Consider the following 22,039-nt stretch of genomic DNA (forward strand, 5'->3'; position numbering starts at 1 on the left):
GCACTGATTCCTGCCATACACCACTAGTCACAGCCTGCCAACCTGAAAATGGCCCATTTATTCCTACTCCATGTTTTCTGGTCATTAACCAATTCTCAGTCCATGCCAGTATATTACCCCCAATCCCATGTGCTCTAATTTTGCTTACTTACTCTTGTGTGGGACCTTATCGAATGCCTTCTGACAATCCAAATACACCACATCCTCCGGTTCCGCCTCATCTATCCTGCTAATTACATCCTCAAAATATTCCAACAGGTTTGTCAAACATAATTTTCCTTTCATAAATCCATGGTGACTCTGCCCAATCCTACCATTATTTTCTAAGTGACCAGTTATCACATCCTTTATAATAGATTCTAGCATTTCCCCTACTAATGTCGGGCTAACATGTCTGTAGTTACCTATTTTCTCTCTCCCTCCTTTCTTAAATAGTGAGGTTACTTTTTCTACCTTCGATATGATAACTACAATTACACAGGGTATAGTTGAGGTCACACCTGGAATATTGTGTGCAGTTTAAGGAAAGAACGTACTTGCCCGAGATGGAGTATAACAAAGGTTCTCTAGACTGATTCCAGTTAATTGGCCTATAAGAAGAAATTGAGTATGGTAGACCTATATTCCCTGGAATTTAGAAGAATGGGAAGTGATCTAATTGGAATATACAAGATTCTGAAGGGGCTTGACAGAGTAGACACTGAGAGGTTGATTCCCCTGTTCGGGGAATCTAGAATACGGGGTCACAGTCTCAGAATAAGGAGTTGGTCATTGTAGATTGAGTTGAAAAAAAAATGTCTTCATGCAGAAGGTTGTGAATCTTTGGAATTCTCCACCCTAAAGAACTGTGGATGCTCACTCATTGAGTAGATTCAAGACAAAGGTTGATAGATTTTTGGGTGCAAAGGGAATGAAGGGAGGGGAGGACGGTGCAGGAAGGTGGAATTGAGATAGAAGATCAGCCATGATCTTTTAAATGTTGGAAAAGGCCAAATAGTCTATTCCTGCTCCTATTTCTTAAGTTCTTTTGAGACACAGCAGGGGTAGGGGAACAGAGAGAGATGAGTTGGGGGAGTAGAGAGACACAGGGGGCTGAAATTTATAGTCCTGTCACCATAATCGGCGGTGGGCGAAAGCAGGGCGGGCTGCACATTGCACAGCCCCCGCGATATTAAGTGCGGCGGCTCATTTAAATAGCCGATTCGGACCGCCCACCACGATGACATGGAGAGGGCGGCTGTCCGTCCCCGGCAACAGCGTCAGCTACCTTTGTGCAGGCGCTGAGGCCATTTTTAAAGGGCTTCCAACCCGAGATTTCAATTTAAATATTTAAAGAGCGATTGATTTTTAAAAATTAAATAAATTGATCTTGCCCCTCTCCCACCAACCCCCCCAATAACCATCGATTAAATTACCAGCCCTCTCCCCCTACAAAACAGTTACCTTGCGCACCTGACCTTCCCCCCACAATGTGCATCAACTTTACACTTCACCCCTTCCCCCCCATCCCCTGCACCAATGAGATAACTGTGACCCAACTCCCTCCTCTCCACACAGAGAAACACACCTGCTCCGCCCTCTCCACCAGTGGTCCGCCTTTAATCCCTGGACGGGGATCCGAAGGTGTGGGATTGCCGGCCACTGACACAAATATCACACCAGGACAGACGGCGGGAGTGTAAAGGGAATTTCTTTGTTTATTTAAATTAATTTATGTATTTAAATTGGGCTCCCGACGCCAAGCGGTGGGAGTGCCGCCATGAGGCCTCGTCACCGCCGGCAATATCGGGCCGGGCCTTCCCGGCATCATGGTCTGTGGTGAGCCTGTCCCTCAGGCATTTTCCGGACTCCCCACACCACAACCCCTGATGTCAGGGGGTCTGTAAAATTCTCCCCAGGGGAACAGAAAGACATGAGGAGTGAAGAGAGAGAGAGAGAGAGAAACAGGGTGTGGGAAGAAGAGAAAAACTAGGGAGGGTGGGGGAACAGTTAGAAATGGGATGGGAAATAGATATGGAGGGGAATAGTGAGACACAGGAGCGGAATAGATCGAGAGACACAGGAGGGGAAAAGATAGAGAGACACAGGAGGGGAATAGATAGAGAGACACAGGAGGGGAAAAGAGAGACACAGGAGGGGAAAAGAGGGACATGGGGAGGGTTCAGAGAGAGACGGTGGGGGGGGGGGGGGGGTGTGCGTGGTGGGATAGTGACACGGGAGTTGAGAAAAACCAGGGGAGTTGGGGGAATAGAAACATACATAGAAACATAGAAAATTGGAGCAGGAGTAGGACATTCGGCCCTTCGAGCCTGCTCCACCATTCATTATGATCATAGCTGATCGCTGTGGTTAGCACCGCAGCCTCACAGCTCCAGCGACCTGGGTTCAATTCTGGGTACTGCCTGTGTGAAGTTTGCAAGTTCTCCCTGTGTCTGCGTGGGTTTTCTCCGGGTGCTCCGGTTTCCTCCCACAGCCAATAGACTTGCAGGTTGATAGGTAAATTGGCCATTATAAATTGCCCCTAGTATAGGTAGGTGGTAGGGAAATATAGAGACAGGTGGGGGATGTAGTAGAAATATGTATAGGATTAGTATAAATGGTTGGTTAATGGTCGGCACAGACTCGGTGGGCCGAAGGGCCTGTTTCAGTGCTGTATATCTAAATCTAAATCTAAATCCAACTCAGTAACCTGGTCCCGCTTTTGCCCCATACCCTTTGATCCCTTTAGACCCAAGAGCTATATCTAACTCCTTCTTGAAAACATACAATGTTTTGGCCTCAACTGCTTTCTGTGGTAGTGAATTCCACAGGCTCACCACTCTCTGGGTGAAGAAAGTTCTCCACATCTCAGTCCTGAAAGGTTCAAGTCCTGTTAGAATTTTATAGGTTTCTATGAGATTCTCCCTCACTCTTCTGAACTCCAGCGAATATAATCCTTAGCGACTTAATCTTTCCTCATACCTCAGTCCCGCCATCCCAGGAATCAGTCTGTTAAACCTTCGCTGCACTCCCTCTATAGCAAGAACATCCTTCCTCAGATAAGGAGACCAAAACTGCTCACAATATTTCAGGTGTGGCCTCACCAAGGCCCTGTATAATTGCAGCAAGACATCCCTGCTTCTGTACTCGAATCCTCTCACTATGAAGGCATGGAGTGTCAAATAGATATGTGGGGGGAATAGAGAGATATGGGAGGGAGGAATAGAGAGACATGGGGGTAGAATAAAGACAGATGGAGGAATAGAGAGACATGGGAGGGGATATAGAGAGTTACTGGGGTGAAAATAGAGCAGCAAAGGGGTGAAATACAGAGACACGGGGGGCATAGAGAGAGAGAGAGACGGATGGGTGTATAGAGAAACATTGTGGGGGAGGCAGTTGAGAGACTGGGGTCTAATAGAAAGACACCGTAGTGGAACAGTGAGACTTAGAGGGAATAGAGAGACATGATGGGGTTTGGGGGGCGGGGGGGGGGGAGGGGTTGGGGGTTGGGAATAGAGAGACACTGGGGTGGAGTAGAGAGGCACAGAGTGGTGTAGAGAGAGATGTGGGGGAGGAGGCAATTGAGAGATGGGGGTCCAATAGGGAGACACCTTGGTGGAAAAGAGAGACTTGGAGGGGAATAGAGAGAGATGGGGGAATAGAGAGACACGGAGAGAGGAATAGAGAGACAGGGTGGTGGAATAGACAAATATGGGAGGGGGAAATAGACACAACGGTGGGGAATAGAGAGACACGGTGAGGCTTGAATTTAGGAATATGAGACGGTAAATAGACATGAGGAAAATGTAGAGAGAAACAGTGGTGCGGGAATAGAGAGCATTGTGGGAGGGCAAGGTCTCACCACCCGTCTGGTTGGTCCGGTTTAAGGCGGTCTGAATATTGGTCTGTCCAATGTGCTCTGAGCTCCGCAGGATCTGTGTCTGCTGTTCCCAGTACTCAGGGCCCTGACTCTCCGCCATCCACTGCTGCCGAGAGATTACTTCCTGAAGATTGCTGTCGTAGTAATCAATCGTAGCATCGTCCACATAACCGACGGCCACAAACTCTGGCAGACCAGGAATCGGGGTCATTGCCATGTAGAAATACCGGAGAGAGTGAGATCCTGAAACACAGAAAGACATCAGGCATGAACCCCAAAACACCAACCCAACAGAGAGAAAGAGAGAGAGACATCAGGGCATGAACACTAAAACATCAACCCCACAGAGAGAGAGAGAGAGAGAGACATCAGGGCATCAACCCCAAATCACCAACCCCACAGAGCGAGTGAGACATCAGAGCATGAACCCCAAAACACAAACCCAACAGAGAGAGAGAGAGAGAGACATCAGGGCATGAACACTAAAACATCAACACCACAGAGAGAGACATCAGGGCATGAACCCCAAATCATCAACCCCACAGAGAGAGAGAGAGAGACATCAGGGCATGAACCCCAAAACACCAACCTCACAGAGAGAGACATCAGGGCATGAACCCCAAATCATCAACCCCACAGAGAGAGAGAGAGAGACATCAGGGCATGAACCCCAAAACATCAACACCACAGAGAGAGAGAGAGAGAGAGACATCAGGGCATCAACCTCAAAACATCAACCCCACAGAGATAGAAAGACATCAGGGCATCAACGCTAAAACACCAACCGCACAGAGAGAGAGATCAGGGCATGAACCCCAAAACACCAACCTCACAGAGAGAGACATCAGGGCATGAACCCCAAATCATCAACCCCACAGAGAGAGAGAGAGAGACATCAGGGCATGAACCCCAAATCATCAACCCCACAGAGAGAGAGAGAGAGACATCAGGGCATCAACCTCAAAACATCAACCCCACAGAGAGAGAGAGAGACAACAGGGCATGAACCCCAAAACATCAACCCCACACAGAGAGAGACATCAGGGCATGAACCCTAAAACATCAACCCCACAGAGAGAGAGACATCAGGGCATGAACCCCAAATCAACAACCCCACAGAGAGAGAGACATCAGGGCATGAACCCCAAAACATCAACCTCACAGAGAGAGAGAGACATCAGGGCATGAACCCCAAATCAACAACCCCACAGAGAGAGAGACATCAGGGCATGAACCCCAGAACATCAACCTCACAGAGAGAGAGAGACATCAGGGCATGAACCCCAAATCAACAACCCCACAGAGAGAGAGACATCAGGGCATGAACCCCAAAACATCAACCTCACAGAGAGAGAAAGACATCAGGGCATGAACCCCAAAATACCAACCCCACAAAGAGAGAGAGAGAAAGACATCAGGGCATGAACCCCAAAATACCAACCCCACAGAGAAAGAGAGACATCAGGGCATGAACCCCAAATCACCAACCCCACAGAGAAAGAGAGACATCAGGGCATGAACCCCAAAACATCAACCCCACAGAGAGAGAGACATCAGGGCATGAACCCCAAAACACCAACCCCACAGAGAGAGACATCAGGGCCTGAACCCCAAAACATCAACCCCACAGAGAAAGAGAGACATCAGGGCATGAACCCCAAAACATCAACCCCACAGAGAGAGAGAGAGAGAGAGAGACATCAGGGCATGAACCCCAAAACACCAACCCCAGAGAGAGAGAGAGAGACATCAGGGCATGAACCCTAAAACACCAACCCCAGAGAGAGAGAGAGACATCAGGGCATGAACACTAAAACACCAACCCCACAGAGAGAGAGAGAGACATCAGGGCATGAACCCCAAAGCAACAACTCCACAGAGAGAGAGAGAGACATCAGGGCATGAACCCCAAAGCAACAACCCCACAGAGAGAGAGAGGGAGAGAGAGAGAGAGATCAGGGCATGAACCCCAAAACATCAACCCCACAGAGAGAGAAAGACATCAGGGCATGAACCCCAAAACACCAACCCCACAAAGAGAGAGAGAGAAAGACATCAGGGCATGAACCCCAAAATACCAACCCCACAGAGAAAGAGAGACATCAGGGCATGAACCCCAAATCACCAACCCCACAGAGAGAGAGAGACATCAGGGCATGAACCCCAAAACATCAACCCCACAGAGAGAGAGACATCAGGGCATGAACCCCAAAACATCAACCCCACAGAGAGAGAGAGAGACATCAGGGCATGAACCCCAAAACATCAACCCCGCAGAGAGAGAGAGAGAGAGACATCAGGGCATGAACCCCAAATCACCAACCCCACAGAGAGAGAGAGAGACATCAGGGCATGAACCCCAAAACAACAACCCCACAGAGAGAGAGAGACATCAGGGCACGAACCCCAAAACATCAACCCCACAGAGAGAGAGAGAGAGACATCAGGGCATGAACCCCAAAACACCAACCCCACAGAGAGAGAGAGAGAGAGAGAGAGAGAGAGACATCAGGGCATAAACCCCAAAACATCAACCCCACAGAGAGAGACAGAGAGACATCAGGGCATGAACCCCAAAACACCAACCCCACACAGAGAGAGAGAGAGAGAGAGAGAGAGACATCAGGGCATAAACCCCAAAACATCAATCCCACAGAGAGAGACAGAGAGACATCAGGGCATGAAGCCCAAAACACCAACCCCACAGAGAGAGAGATAGAGAGAGAGAGACATCAGGGCACGAACCCCAAAACATCAAGGCCACAGAGAGCGACAGAGGGACATCAGGAGATGAACCCCAAATCCTCAACTGCGCGCACACACAGACACCCCATAACCCACAGATATCAGAGCATAAAGCCTAAAACAGCAATGCCATACATATATAGAGAGTGACATCAGGGCAAGAAGCCCAAACACAAAACCCACAGTGACAGTATATGAACCCAAAGATGCATACAAGCAACACAAAATAGAGCCCATATGAATAAACACCAACACAACACAGAGCCCCTGTAAATAAACCCCAACACAACACAGAGTCCCTGGAAATAAACACCGACACAACACAACATAGAGCCCCTGTAAATAAACCCCAACACAACACAGAGCCCCTGGAAATAAACACCGACACAACACAACATAGAGCCCCTGTAAATAAACACCAACACAACACAGAGCCCCTGGAAATAAACACCAACACAACACAGAGCCCCTATAAATAAACACCAACACAACACAGAGCCCCTGGAAATAAACACCAACACAACACAGAGCCCCTGTAAATAAACACCAACACAACACAGAGCCCCTGTAAATAAACCCCAATAAAACACAGAGCCCCTATAAATAAACCCCAACATAACACAGAGCCCCTGGAAATTAACATCAATACAACACAGAGCCCCTGTAAATAAACACCAACACAACACAGAGCCCCTGTAAATAAATCCCAATAAAACACAGAGCCCCTATAAATAAACACCAACACAAAACAGAGCCCCTGGAAATAAACCCCAACACAACATAGAGGCCCTGTAAATAAACCCCAACACAACACAGAGCCCCTATAAATAAACCCCAGCACAACACAGAGCCCCTATAAATAAACCCCAACATAACACAGAGCCCCTGGAAATTAACACCAATACAACACAGAGCCCCTGTAAATAAACACCAACACAACACAGAGCCCCTGTAAATAAACACAACACAACACAGAGCCCCTGTAAATAAACACAACACAACACAGAGCCCCTGTAAATAAACACCAACACAACACAGAGCCCCTGTAAATAAACCCCAGCACAACACAGAGCCCCTATAAATAAACACCAACACAACACAGAGCCCCTGGAAATAAACCCCAGCACAACACAGAGCCCCTGTAAATAAACCCCAATAAAACACAGAGCCCCTATAAATAAATCCCAACACAACACAGAGCCCCTATAAATAAACCCCAGCTCAACACAGAGCCCCTGGAAATAAACACAACACAACACAGAGCCCCTGTAAATAAACACCAACACAAAACAGAGCCACTGGAAATAAACACCAACACAAAACAGAGCCCCTGGAAATAAACCCCAACACAACACAGAGCCCCTGGAAATAAACACCAACACAACACAGAGCCCCTGGAAATGAACACCAACACAACACAGAGCCCCTATAAATAAACACCAACACAACACAGAGCCCCTGGAAATGAACACCAACACAACACAGAGCCCCTGTAAATAAACCCCAGCACAACACAGAGCCCCTGTAAATAAACCCCAACACAACACAGAGCCTCTATAAATAAATCCCAACACAATACAGAGCCCCTGTAAATAAACACCAACATAACAAAGAGCCCCAGGAAATAAACACCAACACAACACACAGCCCCTGGAAATAAACCCCAACACAACATAGAGCCCCTATAAATAAACCCCAGCACAACACAGAGCCCCTATAAATAAACCCCAACATAACACAGAGCCCCTGGAAATAAACACCAACACAACACAGAGCCCCTGGAAATGAACACCAACACAACACAGAGCCCCTATAAATAAACACCAACACAACACAGAGCCCCTGGAAATGAACACCAACACAACACAGAGCCCCTATAAATAAACACTAACACAACACAGAGCCCCTGTAAATAAACACCAACACAACACATGGTCCCTGTAACTAAACACCAACACAACACAGAGCCCCTGGAAATGAACACCAACACAACACAGAGCCCCTATAAATAAACCCCAACACAACACAGAGCCCCTGTAAATAAACACCAACACAACACATGGTCCCTGTAACTAAACCTCAACACAACAGAGCATCCTGTAAATAAAACCCAACATAACTCAGAGCCTCTGTAAATAAACCAGTACACATCACAGAGGGCCTGTAAATAAACCCCAACACAACACAACACAATACAGAGCCCCTGTTATCCATAGGGGTGGATTTATGCTCCAGCTGAACAGAGCTTTGGCTAGAGCACATCTGGAGAGCTGTGTTTAGTTCTGAACACTGCACCTCTGGAATGATCTATTGGGCTTGGAGTGGGTACAGGGCAGATTGATTGGGTTCAGGACAAATTGCTTAGATTTGGCTCATATTCTCTCGAGTTTAGAAGATTAAAGGGTGAATTATTGAAGTGATTAAAATGTTACAAGAATTTGATAGAATAGATACAGCAAAACTACTTCCTGATTGGGGGAATGACGAATATGGGGATATAGTCTTCACATTGGAGCTACGCCGTTCAGGGGTGATGTCAAGAAAGACTTCTTCACACAAAGGCCAGTGGAAATTTGGAAATCGCTCGATCAAAAGGCTCTGGATGCTGGGGATCAATTGGAGTTTTCAAAATGAGAGATATTTGTTCACTAAGGGTATCAAGGGATAATGGAGCAAAGCTGGGAAACAACAAGAACTTGTATTTATATAGTGCCTGTGACATTACACAATATCCCAAAGTGCTTCACAGGGGCATTACAAAACAAAATATGACAGAGGGCCACATAAGGAGATATTAGAACAGCGGATCAAAAGCTTGGTTAAAGAGGTAGGTTTTCAGGTGTGTCTTAAAGGAGGAAAGTGAGTTAGAGAGGTGGAGAGGTGTAGGGAGGGAATTCCAGAGCCTGAGGCCTTGTCAATCAAAGGTAAGGGCACCAATGGTGGAACGTTTAAAATCAGGGATGTTCCAGAGGCCAGAATTAGAGCAGTACAGATATCTCAGAGGGTTGTGGAACCGGAGGGTGTTACAGAGGTTGGAAGGGACGAGGCCATGGAGGGATTTGAAAATATGGATGAGAATTTTCAAATTGATATTTGTTTAACTGGGTGCTAGTGTAGGTCAGTGAGCACAGGGGTGATGGGTGAATGGGATTTGGTGCAAGTTAGGAAATGGGCAGCAAGGTTTTGGATGACCGCAAGGTTACAGAGGGTAGAATGTGAGAGGCAAGTCAGGAGTGTGTTAGAATAGTGACGTCTGAAAGTAACAAAGACATGGATGAGGTTTCAGCAGCAGAAGAGCTGAGAGAGGGTGATATTACAGAGGTGGAAATGGTAAATGAAGTTGAGGTACAAATCAATTATGATCAAATACAAATGCTGTTACTATCGTTCTCTCTCTCTATCTCCATTCTGCAGTCCCATGTCCCTCACTCCCCCTAAAGTCTCTCTCCATTCTCCTGTCCCAGTGCCCAGTCTAGCACTGAAACCCTCTCAGAGCCCATTACCCACTGACCAAGGGTTAATGCCCCAGTACCCAGCCTGGCACTGAGTCCTCTCAGAGCCCATTACCCACTGACCAAGGGTTAATGCCCCAGTACCCAGCCTGGCACTGAGACCCTCTCAGTCCCCATTACTCACCTGCAGAGACTCCTCCACACAGGAGGACCAGTTCTATCACTCCAATCATTGTTGCTTCCCTCAACAGTCTGGGATGAACAGTTTGTGGGGAATCCTTTTCCCAAATACTGTCTCGGGCTCTGAGCTGTGTCCAGTTCAGACTGTGTGATTCCTCTGCCCCGTGTTCTGGGTCTGTGAGCTGTGTCCAGTTCAGACTGTGTGATTCCTCTGCCCCGTGTTCTGGGTCTGTGAGCTGTGCCCAGTTCAGACTGTGTGATTTCTCTGCCCCGTGTTCTGGGTCTGTGAGCTGTGTCCAGTTCAGACTGTGTGATTCCTCTGCCCCGTGTTCTGGGTCTGTGAGCTGTGCCCAGTGCTGATTGCATTAAATCAGAAGATGTTGTTGGTTATTCAGACTGCTGCATACTGATTGGTTCGTTGGCATATTTGTGTCCAATCAGAATAAAACTACAGTAGTCTCTGGGCGAAAAAGATTTAGAAACCAGGAGCTGTGAATTGAAAAAGGGAAAGGTTTGCAGAGTGAGTCTACCTCCAAGGAAGACCAGTGACACTCCAATGTCAATAAGCAGGATGGAAAATCAGTGTGGAGGGGATATTGGAAACTGTAAGATAAACAATGGGTTAAGGGAGAAGGTAGCTGTAAAAGTAACCTAAAGGATACACAGGCAACATTAAAGGCTGCACCACAGACCAAGTCAACCCCAGATACAGGAAACCACAAATAGTGTCAACAGGAACTCGTGTTTGCTCAGGTTTAAAGTAGACATGTAGAAGTGTGGTGGAACGGCGAATGGTCCAGGAGGGGCTGGAAGATGCAACTGATTGAGATGTTCCTGCTGACAAGGGCAATACTGACTATCTTAGGGATGGACCCTGCCTAACTATTAGCACAGGCGGGTGGAGTAAGACAAGGAGCCCTGAAACATTCTAGAGCATCTTTAACATTTATATCTTGGGAGTAGGGGTGACAGGAGGAGAAGGGAAGTGAGCACCAGCCATGACAGACCCCAGATTTAAATCCTTATTCCTTGTTTGATTATCTCCCATTCTAAAGGAGAAGGTGGGAGTGTCGGTCCACACAGGATTGGACTGGGAACAAGCTAGATAAGAGGTGACACCAGGTTGGGATCATCCAGCAGGTGAGTGAGTTTGAGCAGCGGAGACTCAGAAAAGGCAGGTCTCAGCTGTGGACGAGCCTTGTCCCACTAGGGACAGAGACTGGGACTGAGCCAGTCCACAAGCGAGCCACACACAGTCTGAACTACTCGAACTGTGATAAACCAGGTCATGTGGACAGGAATTGGAGATCTGGGAGAGAAAGGGGGTCCACACTTTGGACGAGCTCCCTAGGGAGGAGATGGAGGAGAAAGTGATCACATTCACTGCTTTGGACAACAGATTGAGCGATTAGAAACTCTGCTGAACATGGAGAAGATTACTGAGAGAGTGGCTGCAGCAAGCTGAGGGCCTCCCATTACCCTACAGTCAAGATCAACAGAAGGAGGCATGGCCAACAGAGAATCCCAATAGAGAAGGAGAGGCCTCCTCATAGTCAGGAGTGAGGGTCCAATGTGATGGGTTAGGGAGGAGGGAGTGGTCTCCCCACAGTTGAGAGTGAGGGTCCAATGCGATAGGTTAGGGAGGAGGGAGTGGGCTCCCCACAGTTGAGAGTGAGGGTCCGATGTGATAGGTTAGGGAGGAGGGAGTGGTCTCCCCACAGTTGAGAGTGAGGGTCCAATGTGATGGGTTAGGGAGGAGGGAGTGGGCTCCCTACAGTTGGAGTGAGGGTCCGATGTGATAGGTTAGGGAGGAGGGAGTGGGCTCCCCACAGTTCAGTGAGGGTCCGATGTGATAGGTTAGGGAGGAGGGAGTGGTCTCTCGACAGTTGGAGTGAGTGTCCAATGTGATGAGTTAGGGAGGAGGGAGTGGTCTCCCCACAGTTGGAGTGAGTGTCCGATGTGATCGGTTAGGGAGGAAGGAGTGGTCTCCCCACAGTTGAGAGTGAAGGTCCAATGTGATGAGTTAGGGAGGAGGGAGTGGTCTCCCCACAGTTGGAGTGAGTGTCCGATGTGATCGGTTAGGGAGGAGGGAGTGGTCTCCCCACAGTTGGAGTGAGGGTCCGATGTGATAGGTTAGGGAGGAGGGAGTGGTCTCCCCACAGTTGGAGTGAGTGTCCGATGTGATCGGTTAGGGAGGAGGGAGTGGTCTCCCCACAGTTGGAGTGAGGGTCCAATGTGATGGGTTAGGGAGGAGGGAGTGGTCTCCCCACAGTTGGAGTGAGGGTCCAATGTGATGGGTTAGGGAGGAGGGAGTGGTCTCCCCACAGTTGGAGTGAGGGTCCAATGTGATGGGTTAGGGAGGAGGGAGTGGTCTCCCCACAGTTGGAGTGAGTGTCCGATGTGATCGGTTAGGGAGGAGGGAGTGGTCTCCCCACAGTTGGAGTGAGGGTCCAATGTGATGGGTTAGGGAGGAGGGAGTGGTCTCCCCACAGTTGGAGTGAGGGTCCGATGTGATCGGTTAGGGAGGAGGGAGTGGTCTCCCCACAGTTGGAGTGAGGGTCCAATCTGATGGAGGATTGAGGGAGGAGGGAGTGGTCTCCCCACAGTTGGAGTGAGAGTCCAATGTGATGGGTTAGGGAGGAGGGAGTGGGCTCCCCACAGTTGAGAGTGAGGGTCCGATGTGATAGGTTAGGGAGGAGGGAGTGGGCTCCCTACGGTTGGAGTGAGGGTCCAATGTGATGGGTTAGGGAGGAGGGAGTGGTCTCCCCACAGTTGAGAGTGAGGGTCCAATGTGATGGGTTAGGGAGGAGGGAGTGGGCTCCCTACGGTTGGAGTGAGGGTCCAATGTGATGGGTTAGGGAGGAGGGAGTGGGCTCCCCACAGTTGGAGTGAGGGTCCGATGTGATCGGTTAGGGAGGAGGGAGTGGGCTCCCTTCAGTTGGAGTGAGTGTCCGATGTGATAGGTTAGGGAGGAAGGAGTGGTCTCCCCACAGTTGAGAGTGAAGGTCCAATGTGATGAGTTAGGGAGGAGGGAGTGGTCTCCCCACAGTTGGAGTGAGTGTCCGATGTGATCGGTTAGGGAGGAGGGAGTGGTCTCCCCACAGTTGGAGTGAGGGTCCGATGTGATAGGTTAGGGTGGAGGGAGTGGTCTCCCCACAGTTAGAGTGAGTGTCCGATGTAATCGGTTAGGGAGGAGGGAGTGGTCTCCCCACAGTTGGAGTGAGGGTCCGATGTGATAGGTTAGGGTGGAGGGAGTGGTCTCCCCACAGTTAGAGTGAGTGTCCGATGTGATCGGTTAGGGAGGAGGGAGTGGGCTCCCCACAGTTGAGAGTGAGTGTCCGATGTGATCGGTTAGGGAGGAGGGAGTGGTCTCCCCACAGTTGAGAGTGAGGGTCCGATGTGATAGGTTAGGGTGGAGGGAGTGGTCTCCCCACAGTTGGAGTGAGTGTCCAAGCTGATGGAGGATTGAGGGAGGAGTGGTGTCCCTACAGCTGGTATAAGGGTCCAATATGATGGGAGAGTGAGGTGGGGTGTTCTCCCCACAGCCGGAAGGAGAGTCTGATGTGATAGGGGCGTGAGGAGGGAGTGGTCTTCCCACAGTCGGAGTGAGGGTCTGATGTGATGGGGTTGGTTTACCCAGTTGTTCTGGTTGGCCACAGACAGGATTTATTGATAAACACTGGATCATTATTGACCATCACACATACCTCACAGTGTCAAACCCAGACAATGAGGAAAGGGAAACTTGCTTCACTTTCAGGCTTTAACAAGCTGGTTATCCCAGAATATGAAGCTCAGTCATGTTACATAGAAATTGTAGACAGTTTATGGTTGTGGGTACAGGAGCCCATCCTGGTGACTATAACAGGAAACTCGGGTAAACTGGGCTCTGATGTGTTCTCTGTGGTGGGGATGTGTGTTGAATATATAATGGTTAACTGCATCTACATGTTGTGTCTGGAAGGAATGTTGAAATGTCAGATGCTTACAAGGTTTGTGCTGTTCAGAAACCTGAGGTCTCTCTGTTCCCAATGCACAGAGACAGAGCCCTATAAGATCATTGCAAAATACACCAGCAAGTTTGTTAAACACAAACACAACTGCAGAAAGTTAGCAGGAGTGGAATACATAACAGGGTCACCTCACCAAACCCGAAAGGAATGACCTATACCTGAGGAGAGTGAACCTCATTATCAAGACCAAGCTTGATCTACTTTTTTCAGTCAAGCCCACTGCACTCTCAGTGGAAATATTCTTTTTTATGTGATGTCAGCTGGGCCTCGATGGTAGCACTCTCACCTCACAATCAGAATTTCCCAATCATTCAGCACAAAATCTAGGCTGATGCTTTAGTGCAGTACTGAGGGAGTGCTGCACTGTCGGAGGGTCAGTACGGAGAGAGTGCTGCACAGTCGGAGGGTCGGTACTGAGAGAGCACAGCACTGTCGGAGGGGCAGTACTGAGGGAGTGCTGCACTGTCGGTGGGTCAGTCCTGAGGGAGTGCTGCACTGTCGGAGGGTCGGTACTGAGAGAGCACAGCACTGTCGGAGGGGCAGTACTGAGGGAGGGCTGCATTGTCAGAGGGTAAATACTGAGGGAGGGCTGCACTGTCAGAGGGTAAGTACTGAGGAAGTGCTGTGCTGTCAGAGGGTAAGTACTGAGGGGCAGCTGCATTGTCGGTGGGTCAGCACTGAGGGAAAGCTGCATTGTCAGAGGGTAAGTACTGAGGGAGGGCTGCACTGTCAGAGGGTAAGTTTTGAGGGAGGGCTGCACAGTCGGTGGGTCAGTACTGAGGGAAAGCTGCATTGTCAGAGGGTAAGTACTGAGGGAGGGCTGCACTGTCAGAGGGTAAGTACTGAGGGAGGGCTGCACTGTCAGAGGGTAAGTACTGAGGGAGTGCTGCATTGTCGGTGGGTCGGTACTGAGGGAGAGCTGCACTGTCGGTGGGTCAGTAATGAGGGAGTGCTGCATTGTCAGAGGGTCAGTACTGAGGGAGTGCTGCACTGTCAGAGGGTCAATACTGAGGGAGGGCTGCACTGTCAGAGGGTAAGTACTGAGGGACAGCTGCATTGTCGGTGGGTCGGTACTGAGGGAGAGCTGCACTGTCGGTGGGTCAGTACTGAGGGAGAGCTGCACTGTCGGTGGGTCGGTAGTGAGGGAGGGCTGCATTGTCAGAGGGTCAGTATTGAGGGAGTGCTGCACTGTCAGAGGGTCAATACTGAGGGAGGGCTGCACTGTCAGAGGGTAAGTACTGAGGGACAGCTGCATTTGCGGTGGGTCAGTACTGAGGGAGTGCTGCACTGTCGGTGGGTCAGTACTGAGGGAGTGCTGCATTGTCGGTGGGTCAGTACTGAGGGAGGGCTGCACTGTCAGAGGGTAAGTACTGAGGGAGTGCTGCATTGTCGGTGGGTCGGTACTGAGGGAGAGCTGCACTGTCGGTGGGTCAGTACTGAGGGAGGGCTGCACTGTCAGAGGATAAGTACTGAGGGAGTGCTGCACTGTCGGTGGGTCAGTACTGAGGGAGAGCTGCATTGTCAGTGGGTCGGTACTGAGGGAGTGCTGCATTGTCGGTGGGTCAGTCCTGAGGGAAAGCTGCAGTGTCGTTGGGTCAGTACTGAGGGAGTGCTGCACTGTCGGTGGGTCAGTACTGAGGGAGAGCTGCACTGTCGGTGGGTCAGGACTGAGGGAGAGCTGCACTGTCGGTGGGTCAGTAGTGAGGGAGAGCTGCATTGTCGGTGGGTCACTATTGAGGGAAAGCTGCATTGTCAGAGGGTAAGTACTGAGGGAGGGCTGCACTGTCAGAGGGTAAGTACTGAGGGAGGGCTGCACTGTCAGAGGGTAAGTACTGAGGGAGGGCAGCACTGTCAGAGGGTAAGTACTGAGGGACAGCTGCATTGTCGGTGGGTCGGTACTGAGGGAGAGCTGCACTGTCGGTGGGTCAGTACTGAAGGAGTGCTGCATTGTCAGAGGGTCAGTACTGAGGGAGGGCTGCACTGTCAGAGGGTAAGTACTGAGGGACAGCTGCATTGTCGGTGGGTCGGTACTGAGGGAGAGCTGCACTGTCGGTGGGTCAGTACTGAGGGAGAGCTGCACTGTCGGTGGGTCGGTACTGAGAGAGAGCTGCATTGTCAGAGGGTCAATACTGAGGGAGGGCTGCACTGTCAGAGGGTAAGTACTGAGGGACAGCTGCATTGTCGGTGGGTCGGTACTGAGGGAGAGCTGCACTGTCGGTGAGTCAGTACTGAGGGAGAGCTGCACGGTCAGTGGGTCGGTACTGAGGGAGTGCTGCATTGTCAGAGGGTCAGTACTGAGGGAGTGCTGCACTGTCGGTGGGTCAGTACTGAGGGAGTGCTGCATTGTCGGTGGGTCAGTACTGAGGGAGGGCTGCACTGTCGGTGGGTCAGTACTGAGGGAGTGCTGCATTGTCGGTAGGTCAGTACTGAGGGAGGGCTGCACTGTCAGAGGGTAAGTACTGAGGGAGTGCTGCATTGTCGGTGGGTCCGGACTGAGGGAGAGCTGCACTGTCGGTGGGTCAGTACTGAGGGAGGGCTGCACTGTCAGAGGATAAGTACTGAGGGAGTGCTGCACTGTCGGTGGGTCAGTACTGAGGGAGAGCTGCATTGTCAGTGGGTCGGGACTGAGGGAGTGCTGCATCGTCGGTGGGTCAGTACTGAGGGAGAGCTGCACTGTCGGTGGGTCAGTACTGAGGGAGAGTTGCACTGTCGGTGGGTCGGTACAGAGGGTGAGCTGCATTGTCAGAGGGTCAATACTGAGGGAGGGCTGCACTGTCAGAGAGTAAGTACTGAGGGACAGCTGCATTGTCGGTGGGTCGGTACTGAGGGAGAGCTGCACTGTCAGAGGGTCAGTACTGAGGGAGTGCTGCACTGTCGGTGGGTCAGTACTGAGGGAGTGCTGCACTGTCGGTGGGTCAGTACTGAGGGAGGGCTGCACTGTCGGTGGGTCAGTACTGAGATGGGCTGCACTGTCAGAGGGTAAGTACTGAGGGAGTGCTGCATTGTCGGTGGGTCGGTACTGAGGGAGAGCTGCACTGTCGGTGGGTCAGTACTGAGGGAGGGCTGCACTGTCAGAGGGTAAGTACTGAGGGAGTGCTGCATTGTCGGTGGGTCGGTACTGAGGGAGAGCTGCACTGTCGGTGGGTCAGTACTGAGGGAGGGCTGCACTGTCAGAGGATAAGTACTGAGGGAGTGCTGCACTGTCGGTGGGTCAGTACTGCGGGAGAGCTGCATTGTCAGTGGGTCGGTACTGAGGGAGTGCTGCATTGTCAGTGGGTCAGTCCTGAGGGAATGCTGCAGTGTCGTTGGGTCAGTACTGAGGGAGTGCTGCACTGTCGGTGGGTCAGTACTGAGGGAGAGCTGCACTGTCGGTGGGTCAGTACTGAGGGAGAGCTGCACTGTCGGTGGGTCAGTACTGAGGGAGAGCTGCATTGTCGGTGGGTCAGTATTGAGGTAAAGCTGCATTGTCAGAGGGTAAGTACTGAGGGAGGGCTGCACTGTCAGAGGGTAAGTACTGAGGGAGGGCTGCACTGTCAGAGGGTAAGTACTGAGGGACAGCTGCATTGTCGGTGGGTCGGTACTGAGGGAGAGCTGCACTGTCGGTGGGTCAGTACTGAAGGAGTGCTGCATTGTCAGAGGGTCAGTACTGAGGGAGGGCTGCACTGTCAGAGGGTAAGTACTGAGGGACAGCTGCATTGTCGGTGGGTCGGTACTGAGGGAGAGCTGCACTGTCGGTGGGTCAGTACTGAGGGAGAGCTGCACTGTCGGTGGGTCGGTACTGAGAGAGAGCTGCATTGTCAGAGGGTCAATACTGAGGGAGGGCTGCACTGTCAGAGGGTCAGCACTGAGGGACAGCTGCATTGTCGGTGGGTCGGTACTGAGGGAGAGCTGCACTGTCGGTGGGTCAGTACTGAGGGAGAGCTGCACGGTCAGTGGGTCGGTACTGAGGGAGTGCTGCATTGTCAGAGGGTCAGTACTGAGGGAGTGCTGCACTGTCGGTGGGTCAGTACTGAGGGAGTGCTGCATTGTCGGTGGGTCAGTACTGAGGGAGTGCTGCACTGTCGGTGGGTCAGTACTGAGGGAGTGCTGCATTGTCGGTGGGTCAGTACTGAGGGAGGGCTGCACTGTCAGAGGGTAAGTACTGAGGGAGTGCTGCATTGTCGGTGGGTCGGTACTGAGGGAGAGCTGCACTGTCGGTGGGTCAGTACTGAGGGAGGGCTGCACTGTCAGAGGATAAGTACTGAGGGTGTGCTGCACTGTCGGTGGGTCAGTACTGAGGGAGAGCTGCATTGTCAGTGGGTCGGTACTGAGGGAGTGCTGCATTGTCGGTGGGTCAGTACTGAGGGAAAGCTGCACTGTCGGTGGGTCAGTACTGAGGGAGAGCTGCACTGTCGGTGGGTCAGTACTGAGGGAGAGCTGCACTGTCGGTGGGTCGGTACAGAGGGTGAGCTGCATTGTCAGAGGGTCAATACTGAGGGAGGGCTGCACTGTCAGAGAGTAAGTACTGAGGGACAGCTGCATTGTCGGTGGGTCGGTACCGAGGGAGAGCTGCACTGTCAGAGGGTCAGTACTGAGGGAGTGCTGCACTGTCGGTGGGTCAGTACTGAGCGAGGGCTGCACTGTCAGAGGGTCAGTACTGAGGGAGTGCTGCACTGTCAGAGGGTCAATACTGAGGGAGGGCTGCACTGTCAGAGGGTAAGTACTGAGGGACAGCTGCATTGTCGGTGGGTCGGTACTGAGGGAGAGCTGCACTGTCGGTGGGTCAGTACTGAGGGAGAGCTGCACTGTCGGTGGGTCGGTACTGAGGGAGGGCTGCATTGTCAGAGGGTCAGTACTGAGGGAGTGCTGCACTGTCAGAGGGTCAATACTGAGGGAGGGCTGCACTGTCAGAGGGTAAGTACTGAGGGACAGCTGCATTTGCGGTGGGTCAGTATTGAGAGAGTGCTGCACTGTCGGTGGGTCAGTACTGAGGGAGTGCTGCATTGTCGGTGGGTCAGTACTGAGGGAGGGCAGCACTGTCAGAGGGTAAGTACTGAGGGAGTGCTGCATTGTCGGTGGGTCGGTACTGAGGGAGAGCTGCACTGTCGGTGGGTCAGTACTGAGGGAGGGCTGCACTGTCAGAGGATAAGTACTGAGGGAGTGCTGCACTGTCGGTGGGTCAGTACTGAGGGAGAGCTGCATTGTCAGTGGGTCGGTACTGAGGGAGTGCTGCATTGTCGGTGGGTCAGTCCTGAGGGAAAGCTGCAGTGTCGTTGGGTCAGTACTGAGGGAGTGCTGCACTGTCGGTGGGTCAGTACTGAGGGAGAGCTGCACTGTCGGTGGGTCAGGACTGAGGGAGAGCTGCACTGTCGATGGGTCAGTACTGAGGGAGAGCTGCATTGTCGGTGGGTCAGTATTGAGGGAAAGCTGCATTGTCAGAGGGTAAGTACTGAGGGAGGGCTGCACTGTCAGAGGGTAAGTACTGAGGGAGGGCTGCACTGTCAGAGGGTAAGTACTGAGGGAGGGCAGCACTGTCAGAGGGTAAGTACTGAGGGACAGCTGCACTGTCGGTGGGTCAGTACTGAGGGAGTGCTGCACTGTCGGTGGGTCAGTACTGAGGGAGGGCTGCACTGTCGGTGGGTCAGTACTGAGATGGGCTGCACTGTCAGAGGGTAAGTACTGAGGGAGTGCTGCATTGTCGCTGGGTCGGTACTGAGGGAGAACTGCACTGTCGGTGGGTCAGTACTGAGGGAGGGCTGCACTGTCAGAGGGTAAGTACTGAGGGAGTGCTGCATTGTCGGTGGGTCGGAACTGAGGGAGAGCTGCACTGTCGGTGGGTCAGTACTGAGGGAGGGCTGCACTGTCAGAGGATAAGTACTGAGGGAGTGCTGCACTGTCGGTGGGTCAGTACTGCGGGAGAGCTGCATTGTCAGTGGGTCGGTACTGAGGGAGTGCTGCATTGTCGGTGGGTCAGTCCTGAGGGAAAGCTGCAGTGTCGTTGGGTCAGTACTGAGGGAGTGCTGCACTGTCGGTGGGTCAGTACTGAGGGAGAGCTGCACTGTCGGTGGGTCAGTACTGAGGGAGAGCTGCACTGTCGGTGGGTCAGTACTGAGGGAGAGCTGCATTGTCGGTGGGTCAGTATTGAGGTAAAGCTGCATTGTCAGAGGGTAAGTACTGAGGGAGGGCTGCACTGTCAGAGGGTAAGTACTGAGGGAGGGCTGCACTGTCAGAGGGTAAGTACTGAGGGAGGGCTGCACTGTCAGAGGGTAAGTACTGAGGGACAGCTGCATTGTCGGTGGGTCGGTACTGAGGGAGAGCTGCACTGTCGGTGGGTCAGTACTGAAGGAGTGCTGCATTGTCAGAGGGTCAGTACTGAGGGAGGGCTGCACTGTCAGAGGGTAAGTACTGAGGGACAGCTGCATTGTCGGTGGGTCGGTACTGAGGGAGAGCTGCACTGTCGGTGGGTCAGTACTGAGGGAGAGCAGCACTGTCGGTGGGTCGGTACTGAGAGAGAGCTGCATTGTCAGAGGGTCAATACTGAGGGAGGGCTGCACTGTCAGAGGGTCAGTACTGAGGGACAGCTGCATTGTCGGTGGGTCGGTACTGAGGGAGAGCTGCACTGTCGGTGAGTCAGTACTGAGGGAGAGCTGCACGGTCAGTGGGTCGGTACTGAGGGAGTGCTGCATTGTCAGAGGGTCAGTACTGAGGGAGTGCTGCACTGTCGGTGGGTCAGTACTGAGGGAGTGCTGCATTGTCGGTGGGTCAGTACTGAGGGAGTGCTGCACTGTCGGTGGGTCAGTACTGAGGGAGTGCTGCATTGTCGGTGGGTCAGTACTGAGGGAGGGCTGCACTGTCAGAGGGTAAGTACTGAGGGAGTGCTGCATTGTCGGTGGGTCGGTACTGAGGGAGAGCTGCACTGTCGGTGGGTCAGTACTGAGGGAGGGCTGCACTGTCAGAGGATAAGTACTGAGGGTGTGCTGCACTGTCGGTGGGTCAGTACTGAGGGAGAGCTGCATTGTCAGTGGGTCGGTACTGAGGGAGTGCTGCATTGTCGGTGGGTCAGTACTGAGGGAAAGCTGCACTGTCGGTGGGTCAGTACTGAGGGAGAGCTGCACTGTCGGTGGGTCGGTACAGAGGGTGAGCTGCATTGTCAGAGGGTCAATACTGAGGGAGGGCTGCACTGTCAGAGAGTAAGTACTGAGGGACAGCTGCATTGTCGGTGGGTCGGTACTGAGGGAGAGCTGCATTGTCGGTGGGTCGGTACTGAGGGAGAGCTGCACTGTCAGAGGGTCAGTACTGAGGGAGTGCTGCACTGTCGGTGGGTCAGTACTGAGGGAGTGCTGCACTGTCGGTGGGTCAGTACTGAGGGAGGGCTGCACTGTCGGTGGGTCAGTACTGAGGGAGGGCTGCACTGTCAGAGGGTAAGTACTGAGGGAGTGCTGCATTGTCGGTGGGTCGGTACTGAGGGACAGCTGCACTCTAGGTGGGTCGGTCCTGAGGGAGTGCTGCATTGTCAGAGGGTCAGTACTGAGGGAGTGCTGCACTGTCGGTGGGTCAGTACTGAGGGAGTGCTGCATTGTTGGTGAGTCGGTGCTGAGGGAGTGCTGCATTGTTGGTGAGTCGGTGCTGAGGGAGTGCTGCATTGTTGGTGGGTCGGTACTGAGGGAGAGCTGCAGTGTCGGAGGTGCCATATACAGGTTAAGAGAGTGGATGATGCTGTGGTAAATGGTGTTTAATGTGGGGAAGTGAGTCGTCATACACTTTGGACGCAACAAAGATAAATGGTGAAAAACTCAGGACTGTTGAGA

General features: G+C 51.9%; 1 protein-coding gene across 9 annotated transcripts in view; it reads right to left on the minus strand.

The window, feature by feature from the left end:
• The window catches only part of LOC137345655 (class I histocompatibility antigen, F10 alpha chain-like), a 40,841-nt gene extending 30,244 nt beyond the window's left edge, over positions 1-10,597 (minus strand). For 8 of the 9 annotated variants that reach the window (XR_010968599.1, XR_010968597.1, XR_010968598.1 and 5 more), the window contains exons 1-2: positions 10,244-10,384; positions 3,845-4,105 (exon numbers count right to left, since the gene is read on the minus strand). Coding sequence is in view for 6 of the 9 variants with exons in the window: in XM_068008896.1 (XP_067864997.1) it covers positions 3,845-4,105; positions 10,244-10,292 (310 nt within the window). In the remaining 3 variants the exon portion in view is untranslated. Of the gene's footprint in view, positions 1-3,844; positions 4,106-10,243 lie in introns of all 9 variants that reach the window. The other variant, XM_068008898.1, reaches the window with a different exon arrangement.
• Between the last annotated feature and the right edge of the window lie 11,442 nt (positions 10,598-22,039).

The sequence above is a fragment of the Heterodontus francisci genome, chromosome 29 (genome assembly GCF_036365525.1).
Source record: "Heterodontus francisci isolate sHetFra1 chromosome 29, sHetFra1.hap1, whole genome shotgun sequence".
Taxonomy (NCBI): domain Eukaryota; kingdom Metazoa; phylum Chordata; class Chondrichthyes; order Heterodontiformes; family Heterodontidae; genus Heterodontus; species Heterodontus francisci.